Below are 19,756 nucleotides of genomic sequence, written 5' to 3'. Positions count from 1 at the left end.
TTCTAGAGATGAGGAAATTGATGCTTAAAAGGGGGAAATGACTTGCTTAAGGTCACATAATGCTTGTCCTTCATTTTCAAAGAAGGCTCCAACATCAGGGAGGTGATGCCAAGGTAAGCAGGTGAATTGGATTTGAGTGAAGGGGTGTTTGCTAAGTCACTCAACCTCACTTTTTTCTCCAGAGTCATCTAGGTCCAGAGGCCAGATATGAATCAGGACGACTATGCAGGGCAATCTGGGTTAACTGACTTGCCCAAGGTCCCATAGTTAGTAAATGGCAAGTGTCTGAGGACTGATTTGTACTTCCGTCCTCCTGACTCTCAGGTCAGTGCTTCATCCACTGTGCCCCTCCAGGTCACATGGAGCAGACCTAAGATTGGAATGCAGGTGCTCAGACTACAAATCCAACACTCTTTGTATTCCCAGCCCCTTCATCATTGTTATCATCGTCATCCGGTCATTTCTGGGCCTTTACAACCCAAGTATCAGATCTGATAGGGAAGGCAGGCACACTAATTAGCGGTTCGTTGTGTAGCTCGCAAAAGGAAGACAGTCAACTGGAGTCTCCTCCCGAGTGAGAAGAGCCTTTGGGAAGTCGGGGCTCTCCACCCAAATCGCTCTGCTTTGTGAAGGCCTTGAGCCTCGCCCGGCCTGCAGAAACTTAGACACCCGGACAAGGAGTGTATCTTTTATTCCTTGGAAACAAAGAGAATTGACAGTCAGAAGGCTGAAAGTGGCATGTCAGAGAGTTTGGGGAGCTCATTTGGCCAGCAGATGCTGACCTGGCAGGCGATTTCCTGGAGCCTAGGAAACACACACCCGAGGAGGCCAATGTTTGGCAAAGGCTCAGTCAGCGAGAACTTTCCCTGCCCTCCGAGGGAGCCTGTTGAATTCTCCAACTTTCTCTTCAGTCCGCTAGAGCATCTCCGCGGTGGAGAAGGGGAGGGCGGGCTGGCGTTAGTTCTGCAAGTTGGGGGGCGCTCAGCTGGTGGGGGCTCCCGAGCCCCTTGGTCTCCTCCCGGAACAGGAAAAGCGGAGGTCCGGATCCCCCCTCTTCCGAGCCGTGCATCCCCGCGCGCATTGGACGGCAGGGAGGAGGAAGGCAGCCGGGGCTGGGCTCCTCTCCCCAAAGCCAGCCTCCTTTGGAGAGGCAGCGCCGGAGGAGGGGAGAGGCGATGGGAGGGGGGGAGGGGGTGAGGGCGGGTTGAGGTGAAGCCGCCAAAGGCGCACAGCCCCGCAGCAGCTCCGGGCAGAGGCTGGCCAAGGCACCGCAGCAGCGTGGGCAGGCTGGGCGCTCGCTGCCCGGACTGGGCGGCCGCATCCTCTCCACGCTTTCTCCTCGCGCTCTGGGCGCCGGAGCCCCCGCGCCAGCCTAGCCCCACAAAGTTCCTGGAAGGGGGCGCCCGGGGAGGGGGGCAAAGAAAAATGGCGAGTCGGGGGACTAAAGTGCCGGCCTCGGCTCTCTTCTTCTCGCTGCTGCTCTTGGTCGCTTGGACTTGTGGCTGCGCCCAAGCCGCGGAGGACAAGGAGGAGCAGCGCTCCTGCCACGGCGCCTTCGATCTCTACTTCATCTTGGACAAGTAAGTGGCAGCGCCCGCCCCCGGCCCGGCGCGCGGCTGCACTTGGCCCCGGGAAGGCAGGCCTGCGGCTTAGTGAGGCGCCCGGGGCGGATCGCCGGGGCAGCCCCCTCCCCACCCCACCCCAGCTCCCCACAGACACAAAGAGCCCTGTGAAAGGTGGAGAAGCCAGGCGTGCGTTCCCTTGGAGGGAAATCAGGCCAGATCCTGTACAGCCCCCCCCCCCCCCATCGGAGCCAGTCTGATCCTCCACCCCCATGAGCTCGGGCGTCTGGGCAGAAGGATGGGCACACACGCACACACATGCACACGCGCACACACACACACACGCACACGCACACGCACAAACGCACACGAGTCAGAGACAAACGAGCTCATGGGGTCAGGAAAAGTCGACTCAGTGTGCCTGGGTATCCCTGATGTGACCCGAAGGGACCACTGAGTTAAAGCCAGGCCTTAAAGGCCAGCCATGTCTAAGGCTCCGAGATAGAAGACATGCGGTTAAGCTGGAAAGCAGAGAGCCTTGGAATCGAGGCCCAGCGTTTCCCAAGTCCCGGAGGTGGGAGGTGCTTGTGCTTGCAAATAAGGCCCCTGAGGGTCCTCATTCGCACCTAACTTTTGTCTCAGCGGGGTGTTTGTAAGCCAGAGTCGCCCACAGCGGGAGCCGGGCTTGGCCCACGTCTCGGACCCTCAGCAGCTGCTTTGAGCTACTCTGCAGAGGGGTAGATGGGGTGAAAGGCTGCCTTCAGGGGGTGGGGCTAGACCAGATGCTGGGCCAAAAAAAGGCCAGTAGTTACAAAGGCTTCCAGAGGAAAAACTGGTACCATTAATCCAAACAGTCACCAAGAGATTCAGCTACTGAAACTTCTTTGTCTGCAGAAGGCAGAAAAAAACCCTTGAGGCATCTGTTCGCTGATCCCTTCCAGCTTGAAAGCCTAGGATCCCGAGAATTCTTTTTTTCTTTCAATTTAAAAAAAGAAAAAAGAAAAAAGCCACAGGACAATGAAGTTTTCTTTAATCCTTCTGCCAGAGCTGGGACTAAGAGTAGGCAAGATGAGTCACTGCCTAGGGCACAATATATAGAGGGTAGATGACCCATAGGACCTTTTTAAAAACATTGATTCCTTTTTTAAAAATGCAGATATTTTTAACGCCTGACAATTATACTCTGTATGATACATAGTGGGGTAAAAACTCAATTTTTAGGTGTTAGAATGCAAGTTTGGATTCTCAAGGATCTAGCAACCTAGGTTCCCCTCCTTCCCACCTCCCTCAAATTTTCAGAACTTTCAGGCATAATTTTTTAAGCCATGCCTGGATGCACAAATTATTTTACTCTTTTCCATCAGCTTGTCACTGCATTACTTCATAAAAAGCATTGATACATGTTAGGTCCTTGGAACTTGTCTTGCTACCTCTCCTCAAGCTGTTGAACTTTTGCTTTGTTTGTCATATGTATTGAAATTTCCATGACTTTTAAAAAAAACCAACACCATAGTCAGATTTTCTTGTAGCTATTTCAATCTTGCTTATTGCAATAATAATAATAACCATGATAATTATCATTATTTTGTCCAGACTTGTGATTTCATCTGTGTAAGGAATTCCTGCTACAGCAACTTTACTGTAACATGTAGTCTTCTATTCTTTATGAGTATATAATCTTGAATACAGATTCAGGACACAGAAAAATTGAGTGATTTGCCTAGGGTCACACAGCCTTTTTATGTCAGGGAGAGAATCTGAATCCAGGCCTTCCTACTTCCAAGACCAGTTCTCTGTACTCTGGAAAAAATATAGTGGCTTGAGAGATCGCTTTTAACTTCTAAAGTCATATTTCACTTTTTCATGTGCTTTGCAAAAACTATTTAGGTCATCGAGATGCAGATGTGAGAAAACATGAATTGTGTAAGGTGTTCTCAGATTATTTTTAGAATTAGCCTTTGAAGAATTCTTCATTATTCTGTCTTCAGTCAATCAGTAAACATTTAAATATTTGATTTGTACTAGGCACTGTGCCAAGTACTCAGGAATGCAAAGAAAGGAAAAACACAGTTGGCCTCTTGGAGAAAATGAGATTTGAGTCAAGACATGAAGGAAGTGAAAGACAGCATTCTAGGCATGGGAGATAGCCAGAGAAAAGGCAAAGGAGTAACAACAGCAAATGCTACGTAGGAAGAACTAAAAGTATGCCTTGAAGTAAGTTATTGGGATTGGCTTGTGGCTTGTGGAGGGGTGGAAAGTGCAAGAAAACTGGAAAGGTAGGAAGGGGTGAATTCATGAAGAACTCTGATTCTAAACAAAGGCTTTACTATTTTTTTTTTTTCTGGAGGCAAAAGGTAAGCACTGGAGCTTATTGAGGTGGAGAGGAGTAGGAAGGTCAGCTTGGCTGAGTGGACAATGGATTGGAATGGGAAAAGACTGGAGTCAAGGAGATCAGTCAGAAGGCTATTACAATAGTCCAGGTGTTAGGTGATGAAGGCCTATACTGGGTGACAGCTGTATGAGAGTGGGGAGAAGGGAATAGTATGCAGGAGGTATTAGGTAGGCAGACATTACAAGAATTGGGAATAGAGTGGCTATATGAAGAGTACAAGTAGGACTCCAAGGGTGATGATGAGACTGTGAACCTAAGTGACGGTGCCCTCAACTGTGATGGGAAAAGTTGAGAATAGGTCTGGGTTGGAGAGAGGGAGATAATTAGTTCAATTATTTCAGTGAAGTATGAGACAAAGCCTTCAGTTGAGATGATTGGGGGAGGGGTACCATAGAAGCAATGAGAACCAAGTCCTGATCTCTTTGAGGAAAGGAGAATACCCTGGGGATTGATAGATAATGATTAGGATCTATATTGGATAATAAATGTGAATATTTTGAACCATAAAACAGGAGAGGTTATTGATTGATGATAGAAGAAGAGTCTAGCAATGGAAATATAGAACAAAGAGTTTTATAACTTCACTTTAATCAGTGAGTCTAGCAGGAGTGGGGTATATGTGAAAGTTCAACCTGTACATTAAAGGGTGGTCAGAGATGCTAGATCATCAGGAAGGAAGCCTGTAAAGATCTCATCATCAGACTCTGCCTTCTCTTTCTCATAGAAAACCAGAAACTAGGAGTAAGAAAAGAGAATGGTTTCAGATTAAATCGAATTTGTTTATTATGGAATAGGAACTCCAGAGAGAATGATGTAAGAGGATAGTCCATCTGGAACTGAAGAATAAAACTTCTCTATTCTGGTGTTGAACAGTAAAGGAAAAACCATCTTTTTCATGGCTCAGTAGAATGACAGCCTAGCTACCACATGTTCTCTGTGAGGTTGGGAAAATGTCTCTGATGACTATTACTGATGATTAATTACTATTAATTTCATCATAGCAATATCTCTGACACTTGACATTTGTCTAATTCTTTGTAATTTTGAGGATACCTTCATATAGACACCATTCCCATTTCAAGTAATCAATCAAATTTATTAAGCACCTACTTTACACACTGTGCTGACCCTCACCCTGTGTGGTAGGCAGGGCAGAAATTATGATTTCCATTTTTGCAGATGAAAAAACATAAATTTAAAGAAGTTACAACAACTTAACTGAGGTCAAACAACTGTTAAGGGCTGGAAGTCAATCTTCTGACACCTAATTCAGGTTTTTTTTTACACTGGATGAAAATGTATCATAGATTCATAGAATGTGGGAGTTGGAAGAACCTCAGTGGTTATGCAGACTAGCATATTCTCCAAAGGAATCTCTACCCCAGTTGTGGTTCTTCAGAGAAGGAGAATCTACACTTCTTGAGGTAGCTTATGCCTAAAAAGCATTGACTTCCTGAAATTATGAGGAAAGGTCTTTTTTTTCTGATTCCAAGACTAAATTTACCTCTTTGCAACTTCTACTTAAGACTCCTGGTTCCGTCTTCTGGAGGGAAACAACAAATTCAATCTTTCCTTCATATGATGGCCCTTCAAATGCTGAAGGACATTTGGAACTTTCCATTCCCCCAGGCTAAGTATGTTCAGTTCCTCTGACAGATCTTCCTACAATATGGACTTGAGACCTTTTGCCAAATATATTGACTTCTTCTAGACACTCAGGTCCTTTTTATGATTTATTTTTGGTGGGGAAACTCACTGTAGTGATTTACTGAATAAATGTTCTGTTTACACCTGTGGTAGGCTTGAGAGAATCATTTTCTGAATATACTGAATATTTTTCCCGGAGTGCATAGCATCATTTAAGGGATGCTGAGGGATAGAGAACCTCAAGATATTTTGTAACATTAAAGATTGAAAAGAATATAAGGATTTATCTAAAAGCTTGATAGAGTGCCCATCCTAGTGTCAAGAAGACATCTTCTTCTTGAGTTCAAATCTTATTTCAGATACTCACTAGCTAGGTAACCCTGGGATTGCCTCAGTTTCCTCATCTGTAAAATGAGCTGGAGAAGGAAATAGCAAACCTTTCCAATATCTTTGCCAAGAAAACACTAAATGAGGTCATAGAGAGTCAGGAATCTCTCATGTTTTTTGCTGCAGGGAGGATTCTGTGCCAGAAGGATTCTGGCAGCATATTTCTTTGCCTCAATACATATTGCATCATTCTATTTCCCTCTGTCAAGAAAGATACATCTCCAACTCCATTCTTATTTATACTCACTTTCTCCATTCCATAGAATTCCAATGACTTCTCCAACTTTATATGTATATGGGTGCTTTTACTTGGGGAGGAGTGAAAAGTTGAAGGACTTAGAAATCCTCTTCTTCAGAGTTCTTATTTAACAGATGAAGAAGCAAGAGTAGTAAATGGAGAAGTTTGGATTTGAACCCGGATCCTCTTAATTCCAAATCCAGTATTCTTTCTGCTCTGTCACACTGTTTTGGGAATTTCCACATGCCACCTTTAGATTTAGCCATTCACAGAAAGGAAATGAGGATGGAGATGACATGGAGATGGAGTCAGAGATCAAGCTACTGACATATCCTCTAGATGTAGCCTCTGGCTTTTACCTCTGCTTCTTCCTGTAGAGTGTGTATGAGGTCATCATGTTCACTGGTCGAATATTTACTATTCAGGACATATAAAACTGAACTGCTTCCACTCCTTTTCCCTATGTTTACTGGGATGTTTGGACCACTTTAGATGTTGTTTGAGGGGAAATGAAGAGTGGCTTCTTATAAGGAAAAATTTCTAATAATTAGAGCTAACCAAAACTGAAATGCTTTTCCTCTTCTTAGAAGTGTTCAATCAAAGTCTGGTTGATCACTTATTGGGTACAATAAAATGGGGTTTCTTTGCAGAAGTTGTATAATTACAAAGTCATAGATTCTGTGATTTTTCTCCTATTTGGATACATTGCTTAAGCCAGAGATACTCCAATAGAAAAAAAAACCCACCAAGGTCTTTGCTCCATATTTGATATTCAGATCTATTACCAAGAAAAGACACACACACACACACACACACACACACACACACACACACACACACACAGTGGATCAAAGAAATTAAATTTGACAGTGGCCTGCTATCAGTAAAAAAGGGATTCTGTCAACAATGACAGAGCCATATTTCAGGGGTTCTGTCCATTTTTCTGTCTCCTCAGGCATTCAGCAAAGAGCTGGTAGAGTCTTGTAGCTCAGGACTGCAAGAATGGGCTTGTCAACAAGTAAATCAAAATCCACTGCCCCAGGAAAATAACATGACTGAGGAACTATAATTTCACAGATATCTATACTGCTGAGTTCACAATTTGGGGTGTAAAAGACCTGAAAAGATTATATCCAAAAGGAAACATTTTCCCCAGCATGTCAGAAGATCTGGCAGCAATTTCATAAATTCAGCAGGAGTGGAAGAGAAGGTGGACTGGGGTGGGATAGCTAAAAGGCAGGGGATTCGGAGTTGATCAACCCTCTGCTCATTGAAGACTTGACCCATCCAATTTTGAGGAGAAACGGTCCATTAAGGAGTGACTTGATAAGCTAAGATGGTATTCTCCCTTGAGCACCTGGTTATTAATGGATGCCCTCTGACTCAGCACCATCTTGGGGGGAATGTGAGACTCCATGGGCAAGGAAGGGTGAGGACTGAACAGGGCAAGGGAAAAAGCCTTTGTAGTCATGGATGTATTTTTGGAATGTCTCCTGGGTAAAGAATCTGGAGGTTATTGGGATATTAATAATAAAAGCCACTATCCCTACTGAAGCACTTAAAAGTTTTACAAAGTACTCTCTATATACTAGGCTCTATGTTGCTTACAATGACCTTGGGAGACTTAACCTCCTGATGTGTGTCTGTTTTAGGGAAGTTAAATACCTGCCCAGGGTCACACAAGGAAAGTTGAGAAGGGACCAAGTCTGCTCTCGCCAAAGAATAGTGCCTTATTCATTAAACAAAGATGTGTTGACTAGGTGTCAGTCTTTAGGTAGGTGCTAGAGATACAAAGACAAAAAGAAAACAGATCCTGGCCTCAAGAAGCCTATGTGCTCCCCAGGGAGATATTACTTGTGTTCACTTGCACAAAATAACCATAACCATAGAATCTTTTCTTGTGTTGAGAGAGACACTAGAAGACACAGGATTCCTTAAAGACTCCAATACCTACTTGGCCCAAGGTTCTTCATGGCTGCACCTACAAGAGCATGATTATTTCATGGTTCTCCTGAAATCTCTTGGAAGGGTTTCTCTAGAGCTGGATGCTCTAATGGATGTGCTCCAATCTTGGATATCTTTCAGAGTTTCTTTTTTGTTCTGTTTTGTATAAGTTACACAAGTTCTGAAGAGTCCTGCAGTACAGGTCTACTAAGGTTAAAGAAACACAAAAGGTTCTTAGAATGATGTCACCCAATGAAAGACCTCTTGAAGTAGTTAAAGTCTGCAGTAGGGTCCCAAGAGGACCATGAACCTGAAACCTAATCTTAAAATGTTGTCACCTGTAGAAAAATACAAAGAGACCCCCAGAAAGAACCTCACCACCAGTGAGAGCTTTAAGCAGTAATGCTACCTTCCTTGATAGATACTCCTAGGTTATGAGAAAAGAAAAAAACACTGTTTTTAGGTTCATAGATCTATAGTTGGAAGAGATCTCAGAATCCATCAAATCCATTAAGTAGATGAGTAAACTATAGGCTGGTGAAGTTACAACTTACCCAAGATCACATAGGTCAGTGCTTTTTCCATTGCATAGAAATACATAGGAAGAATTTTCAAAGTTTTAACCAGAAAATGTCCATTAGTAAAAGTTGTTTTAGAATTTTGAGTTTTATATGTTTTATATATTAGCCATCTAATAATATTTTTTATTTTCATATCTCCTCATTGTTTAAAGAGAAAAGATAATAATTAGAGAGTTAAAAAGATAGGCTTGTCTTAAAGATTAGAGGGTTGAACTGGAAGCCACAAAGACCTGGTTTCAAATATAATACGAGCAATATGACTATGAGGAAGATATTTAACCTCTGTTCACCTATAAAATGGGCATAATAGTTTTCATAATACCTCATAATATGTTTATAAGACTCAGTTAAGATCATGTATATTAAGTGTTTTGCAAACCCCAAGTGTTAAATGAGATCATAGATTTAAAAAGGAACTCAAAAGTCATCTATACCAATCACTTCTTTTAACAATTGAGGAAGGGGAAGCTAGGTGGCACAGTGCATAGAGCACTGGCCCAGGAGTACCTTGAGTTCAAATCAGACCTCAGACACTTAATTACCTAGCTGCATGGCCTTGGGCAAGCCACTTAAACCCATTGCCTTGCAAAAGCTAAAAAAAGAAAAAAAAGAAAAAAATAATTGAGGAAACTGGTTTTTAGAGAGGTCTAGAAACTTGTCCAAGACTGCAACAGAAGGATATGCCAAAGGTGAATTTGAACTGAGGTCTTCCTGAATTCAACTTTATTTGCTACATAACACTGCCAGATTATTATTAACTTTTAATTCATGTTTTAAGCCTTAAGAGAAGTGAGATATCTGCAAGCATCCAAGTTTACTAGTGAAGGTGGGAAGAAAATTGAGATGCCTAATTTTAGGATTAGCTATATTTCTAATGCTAAAATAGCCTATTCTTCCATAAATGGAGCCTGTGATAAGAAAAAACTCCTATTACAATTTCTCTCATACAGTAACAATTGGTCCAATTATGTTACATGTATTATGACCATGGAAACTAATGGGAGGGTCCATGTGTAGAGAGAGATTTGAGCTATAAGTATGTGAGCATAGTAGGCTAAATGAATAGGAGGGACCCTTGGGGAACTTTTTGGCAGGCACATATGGATTTGATGAATGTGGCTAAACATATCCATGCCCCCCCACCTCTTTTATGTTTCTGCATGGCAATGGGGTAAAGTGACTTGCCCAAGGCCATGCAGCTAGGTAATTAAGTGTGTGAGGCTGGATTTGAACTCAGGTACTCCTAACTCAGGGCCAATGCTCTATCCACTGCACCACCTAGCTGCCCCAATATTCCCTCTCTTTTTGACTCATTGTTCCTATCCATTAAAAAGGGATACAGGCAATAACAGTCTTTGCATATTATTAGATCTTAGAATCATAGAGCTGGAATGTTACTTGTCCAACTTATCCATTTTGCAGGTAGAGAAACCAAGGCCTAAAGGCAATTAGCAACTTGATCCAGGTCACCCAAGTCTTGAGTGGCAGCCACCAAAATTTGAATCACTGTCCTTTTCCTTGAATTTTGTGCCCTTTCCCCAACACTATATGGTGATATTATATTCCTTATTTTTTAAAAAATATGACCTTTTTCCAGCTTTTGAAGGCAAGTGATTCAGAATGAACTTGCATAAATGAATTAGGTCCACTCTTTCTGGAAAAGAAAACCAAAGAGTTAAATAAGGGACCTTTTGTTTAATAACAAGGCAAATGTAGTTTAAAATCCTCTAGCTGTTTGTCATCTCCCTTCCTGTTATCCTTTTGTCCGAGTAAGCTCTGCACTGAATTTAGTTGCCTATTACTTCAATATGGTCCATTTCCCAAGAATGTTTTAAAAGCCCATATACTGACTAATCCCTGAATAACAATAATAAAGATGCATCTGAGCTCTCAAATTGAAAAATGTGGTAAAGGATGACCTAGTTGGGCAATAGCATACCTCACAGACTAGGGCCCTAGGCTCATAAAGATCAAAGATTTAGATCTGGAAAGGACTGATGAAGACATCCAGTCCACTGTCCTCCCCTCCTCATTTTACAGATGAGGAAATTGAGGTTGAGAAAGGTGAACTTACTTACCCACATCATACTGATGGCGTATGGCAAGGCAACCCAATCTCTGACTCCAAAGCCAACATTTTTCACAATATGAAAATTGTCTCTTTGTAGGAGTCTTTCCATGATCCTGACTCAGTCAAAAACTAAACAAAACTCATTTCCCTGTGCCCTTTCATCTCAAGAGCTTTTTTTTTAAAATTTCTTCAAGTCATGACCTTTGACACATTCCTCTTCGGGTCTCCAAAGTCAGAGCAAAGAATAATCAAGAAGGGTAGATGAGTATCCTGTTCTTTTCTCTATTAAGCTTTAAGCTTTGCCTCTACTCACTCCTTAGACTTTGGAAAAAAAAGGAATGAGCACAAACCACTGGTATGCTAATTCTGCAGGATTGCTCTTAGAATGAAAGGCCCTGACCCATACTCACCACACTTCTATTTCTTTTTTCTAAACTGGAACAAGGACGTTGATCTAATTTCTGGGGTTGTGATATTTCCCCTGTATGTTTTCTGGCTTCAACTACATCTGCACTTCTGTATTTAGTGCTGAGCATTCTCATCAGTTGGAAGCTGTCTAAGAAAAAGATTACCAGCATGCTGAAGGGTCTGAGGATCTTGCTATTGAATGCTCAGCTGAAGAAACTGGGAATGTTTAGTATGGAGAAAAAGAAGCCTTATAAGGGAAACAATGATGGCTGCTTCAAGTTCATAAAGAGATATCATTTAACAGAAAAGCGATTATTCCACTTGGTCCCAGATGGTAGAAATAGGAGCATAAGGAGATAAGTTAGTTTAATATCAAGAAAGATTGCCTGACAATTAACCTTATCTAAAAGAGGTAGTTAAATGGCTTGGCAGATAAGAGTATTGGATCTGGAATCAGGAAGACCTGACTTTCAAACATGTCCTCAGATACTTACTAGTTATGTGACTTTGACCAAGTCACTTAACCCTGTTTGCCTCAATCTCCTCTTCTGTAAAATGAGCTGGAGAAGGAAATGTCAGAGCACTCCAATATCTTTGCCAAGAAAGCCCCATATGGGGTCATGAAAAGCAGGATACAACTGAGCAGCAACAGCAACAATAGCAAAAAAGGTGAAATGGGTTGGCTTGAGAAAAAGGAAGGGTTCTTGCCCTCCCAGTAAAGGTCTTCAGAACAAGGTGGAGAGGAGATGTTTTCTCAGTTACTCTTGGGACTGGATGGTAGTTGTGATCCCTGCCAGCTCTGATAATCTTTGACTTTGATATCAAAAACCAGTAGCTATATGTCCCATCCTTTTTCAGTTTGTGGTATAGTTGGAATTTTCCAGTAGGGATTATATTTGCCTCCCCCCTTTCTCTGAAAGTTGAGGAGCATCCCCCCCCTCCAATCAGAAACCTATCCTTTTTCTCCATGGACATCATGCTTCTCTCAAATACCTGCTGTTTTCTTATAAGTATTTTTATTGTTTGGTTTTGGTTCAGCCATCTGTCCATCTGTATCTTCTTCCACCTTTAGATGAACACATAAATACACATCCAGGACATGTGATTTCATAGGCAGAGAGATTGACTCACTTATTACCTTTAAGAGTTGTCCCAGATTCAGACAACTAAAGTTAAATTACTTGTCCATGGACACACAATTTGGAAGTGTCAAAGACTAGATTTGAACCCAGTCTTCCCGATTCCCAAGCTCAATACTCTATGACACCATATAGGAATGGCTTCATATACAAATGGTGAAGGGAAGTGGAGAAGGGGATCTCACCAGAGTCATCCTATGCACTGGTTAGGAAGTAGTGCCCTAAGAACACTAACAGGAATTTGGGGAAGGAATAATACATTGCTCCAAAGAAAGAGCTAGATTTATTTTATTTCCTATTTGTTTACCACTTAAGTGAGAAGCACATGGTAAAAAACATGTGGAATGTGGGATAAATTTTAATATTCTTATGCAGGGTTATTCCATTGTGCCAAATGATGCCAGAGTAAAATGATTGGAGTCTGTTCAGCAGACAACTGGTCTTACCTCATTAAGGGAAAGACATTCCCTGGTAGCTGTGGTAAAGCTAATTGCTCCTATTATAAAAGAGGAGTAGAGACAAGAGAAAGAGTGGAAAATTCTGTGCAGTAACCAAAAAATCCTTGCCTTTGCAAGGGAAGAATTCACCCACCATGAACACAGTTGTCTTTAAATCATTCCACATACAGGTTAAGTTATATGGTATAGGTGATGACAGCCAGATGATAGTTGCTCTGAATATAGGGGAATCTAGAGGATTCCTCTAAAAGATAAGAACTTTTATCCATCATCTTCATCTCCCTATATTTTCATCTCCCAAGTGGAGCTACATGTAAAAGATCTTCTGGCCCATTTGTCCCCTTCTTTTACTTCCTTAAAAAGAAAGTCACAAAACTACTTTTTTCCAAAAATGAAACAAGTATCTCTTTCAAAGGATCTATGGGTTCCATCATGTATGTCTTACCTACCCCAGGCCCTTTGTTTTGAAATATCTCTGAAAGAAGAAACTGATTGACTATTGATAGATCTACTGAGAACAAATGAAAATTTTCTCAAAGATTCAGAGGGCAGAGGATTGTAATCTGAGAGATAGAAGATGACTCCCCAATCAAAATGTCTCCAGTCTCTCTCCTGAACTTCAGTCCCACTCAACAGTTGTCTATTGAATATCTTCTCTTCAATATCCTTCTTTCAAAATGTTTCTCATATTTAATCCCTTTTTTCCTACTCATTCGGTTACAACTTTAGGACAGCTCTCATTACTTCTTCTCTTAGAAACCTTCGAATATCTCCTAATTGACATCCTGATTTCAGTTTCTTTGTTCTCTAATTCATGCCTCAGGTACTTCACCCAAATCTTCCTAAAACACATCTGACTATGCCCTTCTCTTTCTCAAATAGTCAGAATGCTGATATTCTCAATATCATGTAGTGATAGTATATTGCCTGTATTAAGATACAAACTCCTTCTCTCCCAGCATTTAAAATCCATCATAATTTTCTTGTTCATTTCCAAACCATGCTGCTTCTACTCGAGCCAACATCCTCACTCCCTTCTCAGTTGAAGCTGGACTCTACTCCTGTGTCTGCCAAGTTTTCACTTCATCTTGCCTGCAACAAGATATGCCCTATATCCACTGGCCAGCCACTTGCAAATTGTGGTTTTACAATGTCCCATCCATCTCCCCCCCAGTTCCCTTGATGTTGTCTTCCCCCATTAGATTATCTTGCTTCTTTCTACCTGTATTCCCCCTACTTAGCATAGTTAGCATTTGTAATGTTCCTGGCTCTTAGTAAGTGTTCACTTATTCATTCAATCTAACTCTATCCTTTTCAAATCTTATTTCATACCATTTCCCCCTCACAACTTCTGAATTCCAAACAAATTGAAGCACTAGCTATTGTCTAAACTGGATATTGTATTTCTTACTTCTCTCCTTTACACAAACCATTTACCATGACTGGAATCCGTCCTCACCTCTGTCTGAAGGCTCTTGCTTGATGCCTGCCACCACCTCTAGCAGGATTAGCTAGTGCCCTCTCCCTCCTTAGTTTTCCTATATGCTGCATCCTTTCTGAAGAGTGTAAGTTCCTTGAAGGCAGGAACTGCCTCCTTCTTATCTTTGTATCCCCACTCCAAAATAACTTAAATATGATGGTTACTTAAATTTTTGTTGAATTGAAATGAATTGAATTGAATCTTGGTTTCTATGGTATTGCTCCTGTTTGGTTCATCTACTCCTCCTTCTTAACCTTCTTCAATCTCACTTTATCTGTCTCACACTCCCTAAGTATTTGTCCCTCAATGTTCTCTCTTGGATGTACTCTTTCTCTCTTAGTTTTATTTGTCATCCCTATTAGGCAATTCCCAAATTTATATCTCTTCTAAATTTTGATTCTCTTCCCTGATCCTCCTCAGTTGTTTGTGTTCTCTCTTTGCCTCAGTTTTCTCAGTTGTAAAATGAACTGGAAAAGGAAATGGCAAACCATTCCAGTATCTTTAGAAAACCCCAAATGGGGTCACAAAGAGTCTGAAACAACTGAACAAAAACAAAAGCATTTATATAATACATTAAAGCTTGCAAAGTATTTTATAAATATTATCTGATTTTCTCATCACAACCAATCTGAGTAGTAGATGCAATTATTTATCTTTATTTTGCAGATTAAGAAACTAAATTTTGGGAGAGGTTAAGTAATTGCCCAGAGCTAAGTTACCTGAAGGAAGATTTGAATTGAGAGTTATATCCCCCTGGGGCTCTTAGTTGCCTTGTTGTATCCTCCTAAGTGAAGCACAATGTTTTAAGCTTAGTAGAAGTTTAATAAATATTGATGCCCAGAAATGGATCACAGTGAAGGCATTTTAAGGCATTGTCATGTTAGATGAGGAATGCTAGCACCACCCTTCAAGGCTAGCTAACCCAAGGCAGTCCAGCCTGGGACCCATCCCCTATGCCTACATTCTCCCTTCAAGAGAATGACTGATTAACAGGCCCCTGACCATCTCTGCCCAAATCTTATAATACACCAGTGGATTTTCCATTGCATACAAAATGACTGGTCTTAAATGCTTTGGGTTTTCCTGGTGGTTTCATAGTAGGGACAACTCCTGAGGAAGAGTCATGTCATTGTTTTAGAGAATTTCAAGCTAGGATTGGACTCCTTGCTATTGGCTCATGGGTTTGGAAGTACAGTCAGGCCTCCTTGTAAGCCTTTGTTGTGTAGATCAGCCAAGGTAATCACTTGGTTGTTGAAACACTTACTCTGCTAGATCCCTAACCACTGTCCCGGCTTTTCTGTTTATTTATTTGCCTTCCTTCATGTGGTATATTCTTTGTTGACTTGTGATTCATACCCAGGGCCTTCCTTGGCACTGAATCAGCCTTGGGGGGAGGGGGAGACAGCAATCCAGATGTTTGGAGGAAAAGGTTGGCATTTCACAGCCAATCCAAGAAAGTGGGCCATGTGGTAAATTCTCCCCCATGAGCTGCTGTTATGAATTCATGCTCAAAGCTTAGGCTTCACCATAAGCAGATCATAATCTGGAAATACAAATGGACTGGTCTGTGTAGTATGGCATTGAATAGAAAAACCTTTGAACAGTTCAGGTGTGACACTACTTGCATGCTTAAGACTACTATCATTAGGGGGCAGCTAGGTGGCGCAGTGGATAGAGCACTGGCCCTGAAGTCAGGAGGACCTGAGTTCAAATCGGGCCTCAGACACTTAATAGTTAGCTAGCTGTGTGGCCTTGGGTAAGCCACTTAACCCCATTGCCTAGCAAAAACTAAAAAAAAAAAAAAAAAAAAAAAAAAAAGACTACTATCATTAGAGTCAGGACACCTGAGTTTGAATCCCACCTCCAATAGGTACCTCCCAGGTTTACTTTGAAGATCAAAATGAGATCATGGATGCAAAGGGGCAAGGTGGATAGGGAACTTGTCTTAGAGTCAGGATACCCACAATTCAAATACTGTCTCAAACACTAACTGGTATGGCTCTGGGGAAGTCATTTAACTTCCCAGTTGGGAATTAGAAATAGCATTTCCCTCACAGAGTTGTTGTGAAGATCAAGTGGATACTATATGTGGAGTTATTTAGGAACATTAAAGTGTTTTATAAATGCTGTAAGTTGTTATTATCGAACTTTCAAACACTATATAAAAGTCAGTTATTATTAGAACCAGCTGTGAGACTCTTGGCAAACTTTATTTCTTGGTTGCAAAATGACGATCATAATACTTGTACTACCTACCTCACTGAGCTGTTACAGGAAAAACCTTTTATATATCTAAAAATGAGTTATCATCTGTATCATTTGACCAAGAGAGCAGACAGAGAATTTGTAAACAGGAAGGTCATGGTTCAAATCCTGCTTTTGATACATGCTAGCCATAGGACCTCAGGCAAGTAATTTAATGTGTCTGGGTCAACAGGCAACAATCTAAGCCAAAACACTACATCCTAATTGGCTACCTGCATTGGTGGAAAGAGATTCCACACCAGAATTTCTCACACCATTGAGATCCTAGGTTTGTAATAATAAGAATAAAAGACTTTATTGTGATTTTTTTTAAAAACAATTGGGAACTTCTCGTTCCTTAGCTATTCGTGTATATTTTCATCCTGTCTCCACCATCGGCCTGAGTGGCTGAGCCAAGCGGGAGGAAGTAGCTCGAAATGGAGATGTGATGGGACTAGGGTATTGTTATCCTGGCTCTTGAAGGAGGAAAGAGGTGAATGGTGACGGAGAAGCTCTATCTTCTCCTTACCACTTCGACTATCACACTGGCTGCTGGAATAAGGAAAGACAAGCCTATTCATTAGAACGAGTACTTCCAGCAGATCTTAAGGAGGAAACTCAATTATCTGATTATAGGCTAGCCCTTTTGTCTGTAAACAAATTAGCCAAAAATTATTTTAGTTTCTCTGTCTGTCTCTGTCTCTATTTTTGTCTGTCTGTTCTCTGTCTCTGTCTCTGTCTCTCTCTGTCTCTCTCTCTCTCTCTCTCTCTCTCTCTCTCTCTCTCTCAATAGCTCTGTCTTTCATTCCCTCTGTCTTTTTTTGTACATTTAGATCCTATGCAGGAAGGTGGTGCAGTGGGATGGAGCACCAACTCTGGTGTCAGGATCTAAGTCCAAATCTTACCTCAGACATTTGATACATTCTAGATGTATAACCTTGAACAAGTCACTTAACCCTGATCACCACCCATTGAGGACCATCTCCATTCATCCTGATTCATTTCTGGCCACTGGACCCAGATGACTCTGGAGGAGAAAGTGAGTCTGGTGACTTAGTACAGTCCTCCCTCCCCTCCCCACTCAAATCCAATTCATATGCTTGTCATGGCATCACCTCCCTGATGTCATGGTCTTCTTCGAGAATGAAGGTCAAAAAATCAATTATCTGTCTCTTCTTGCCACTCCCTCTCCTTCTATCTCCATCTTTTGGTCTCGTGTCTCTATCTGTTTCTGTCTATCTCTGTCTTTTTGTCTCTGTGTGTCTGTCTTTCTGTATGTCTGTCTATCTCTCTGTCTCTTTCTCCCTCTGTTTCTCTCCTAAAGCTTCTATTTCTCTCTATGTCTAACTCTGTCTCTATCTCTCTACCTCTCTCAATTAAGGAAGACAAGGAAAAAGAACAGTCTATTAGATTTGGTTCTTAAAATATTGCTGGTGACTTGGAAAGAACAGTTTGAATTGAGTAATAAGATTGTAGAAGGTTACTGTGTGTGATTCAAGGAATCGAAATATTTAGTGTTGAATGAGTCATCTAATTCAATTCCTCATCTTACAGATGAGAAAAGTGAGGCTCAGAGAAGAAAATGACCTGCTCAAGTTTCTACAGCTAACTAGTACAGAATTAAGATGAGAACCCCAAATCCTCTGACTTTCAATTCAGGGTTTTTCCATTGACCTGCAGAATATCCAAAATGATGTAGTTACAAATCATTTTATAATGGGGTTTAGAATACAACATGAGACTCCAACTCTAAAATTTATTTTAGGAGGAGGTGAACAGAGTGGAAGAAAGGATCTGAAACCAAACTTGTGGGGCTTGTTCCTGAAAAAAGAAAAAAATCTAACTTCTTGCATGGGGGATGTTCTTTCTTTCTATTTTGCTCAGGTTCATCTTCTCTGGGCTTTTCTTCTTGATTTGGGCATCACAGTTATCTCAGTGGGATTGAAAGGATCTTTGCTAAAGTCATCTTTTCATTATTTCATAAAATCTTTTATTTTTAGAATTTAAAAAATCTAATGAACTTCAATAAACATTAATATTTCCATATTCAAAGAATAGAAAGGGATTTATTTGATATCACTTGAACAGGATCTGAGGACTAGAAGATACTTGAAGCCATTTATTCCAACTTCCCATTCAGTGTAAGAATTCCCATTATAAGAACCCTGATATTCTCCTTCTGCTGGAACAGTTCCAGTGATGGGGAGGTCACTACCACATAACGTAGCCCCATTCTATTTCCAGTTAGTTCTGTCTGGTAGAAAGTCCATCATCATAAATGAGCTGTCTTCCTATAATTTCTCCATATTGGACCTAAGGTTCCTTGGGAGCTATACAGAATGATTCTAGTCTCTTGTTCATCTTATGATGCTTTGAAGGCAAGCCTTAAACTTAAGGCAGCCCTGCTGGGTCTTCTGTCTTCTGAGCTAAAACACCCTCAGTTCCTTTCACTGCTCTGTTATATCCCATTTCCTCTTCCTTCTTCAACTCTGTGACCAATTTGGGAATCCTTCCAATCAAGACTTGGTTCTATCTCCAACTGACCCTCCCCCACTCACCATCTTGTATATATCTGGAATAATCTCATGCAAAATCCTCCTCCATGCTTGCCCCCTTTCCTAGAGCATTAGCTTAGGATGCAAGGGATGAAGATCTTGTCCTTTCCTATCATCTGTATTTGATATTTACTTTCCTTTGTGTTGTTCCACTTCAAGTCTTAACACAGGGCAATAGGGGAAGGGAAGAAAATAGAAAAGAAAAATAAATTATGTTCCAACAAAGGAGCTAATAGCAAGTACTATATTTGATTACTGTATTGATGGATGTTTCATGTACTTTGAAATGTAACCTCTTGAAGGGGTAGTCATATTGCTTTATATAGAATGAGCATCTAGCACCATTCCTCACATAAAAGACCTTAGGTGAGTCAACTCAATTTCTTCATCTAAAAAACAGAGACAATAACATTTGTGCCAGTAAGGCATTGCACTTGGAATCATTAAGACTTGACTCGTCACCTCCTGCCTCAGATACTTACTAGCTATTGTACCATAGGAAAAAAAGGATCTATGCCTCAGTTTTCTCATCTGTAAAATAAAGGGGTTGGACTTGATGACCTTCTAAGATTCTTTCTAGCTGTAAATCTAGGATCCTCTGACTTTGCAAATCATAAAATGATATATAAAAGTCAACTTTTATTTTGCTT

At 41.2% G+C, this 19,756-nt stretch overlaps 1 protein-coding gene across 1 annotated transcript in view; it reads left to right on the top strand.

The window, feature by feature from the left end:
• Positions 1–1,352: 1,352 nt before the first annotated feature.
• The window catches only part of ANTXRL (ANTXR like), a 91,050-nt gene continuing 72,646 nt past the window's right edge, over positions 1,353–19,756 (top strand). Inside the window, exon 1 of the mRNA XM_074233086.1 lies at positions 1,353–1,580. Coding sequence (XP_074089187.1) covers positions 1,426–1,580 — 155 coding nt within the window. The 5' untranslated portion in view covers positions 1,353–1,425. The remainder of the gene's footprint in view (positions 1,581–19,756) is intronic.

The sequence above is a fragment of the Macrotis lagotis genome, chromosome 4 (assembly GCF_037893015.1).
Source record: "Macrotis lagotis isolate mMagLag1 chromosome 4, bilby.v1.9.chrom.fasta, whole genome shotgun sequence".
In the NCBI taxonomy this organism is placed as follows: Eukaryota; Metazoa; Chordata; class Mammalia; order Peramelemorphia; family Peramelidae; genus Macrotis; species Macrotis lagotis.
The sequence above is the reverse complement of the archived record's forward strand: the minus strand, read 5'-3'. Positions and strand labels throughout refer to the sequence as shown.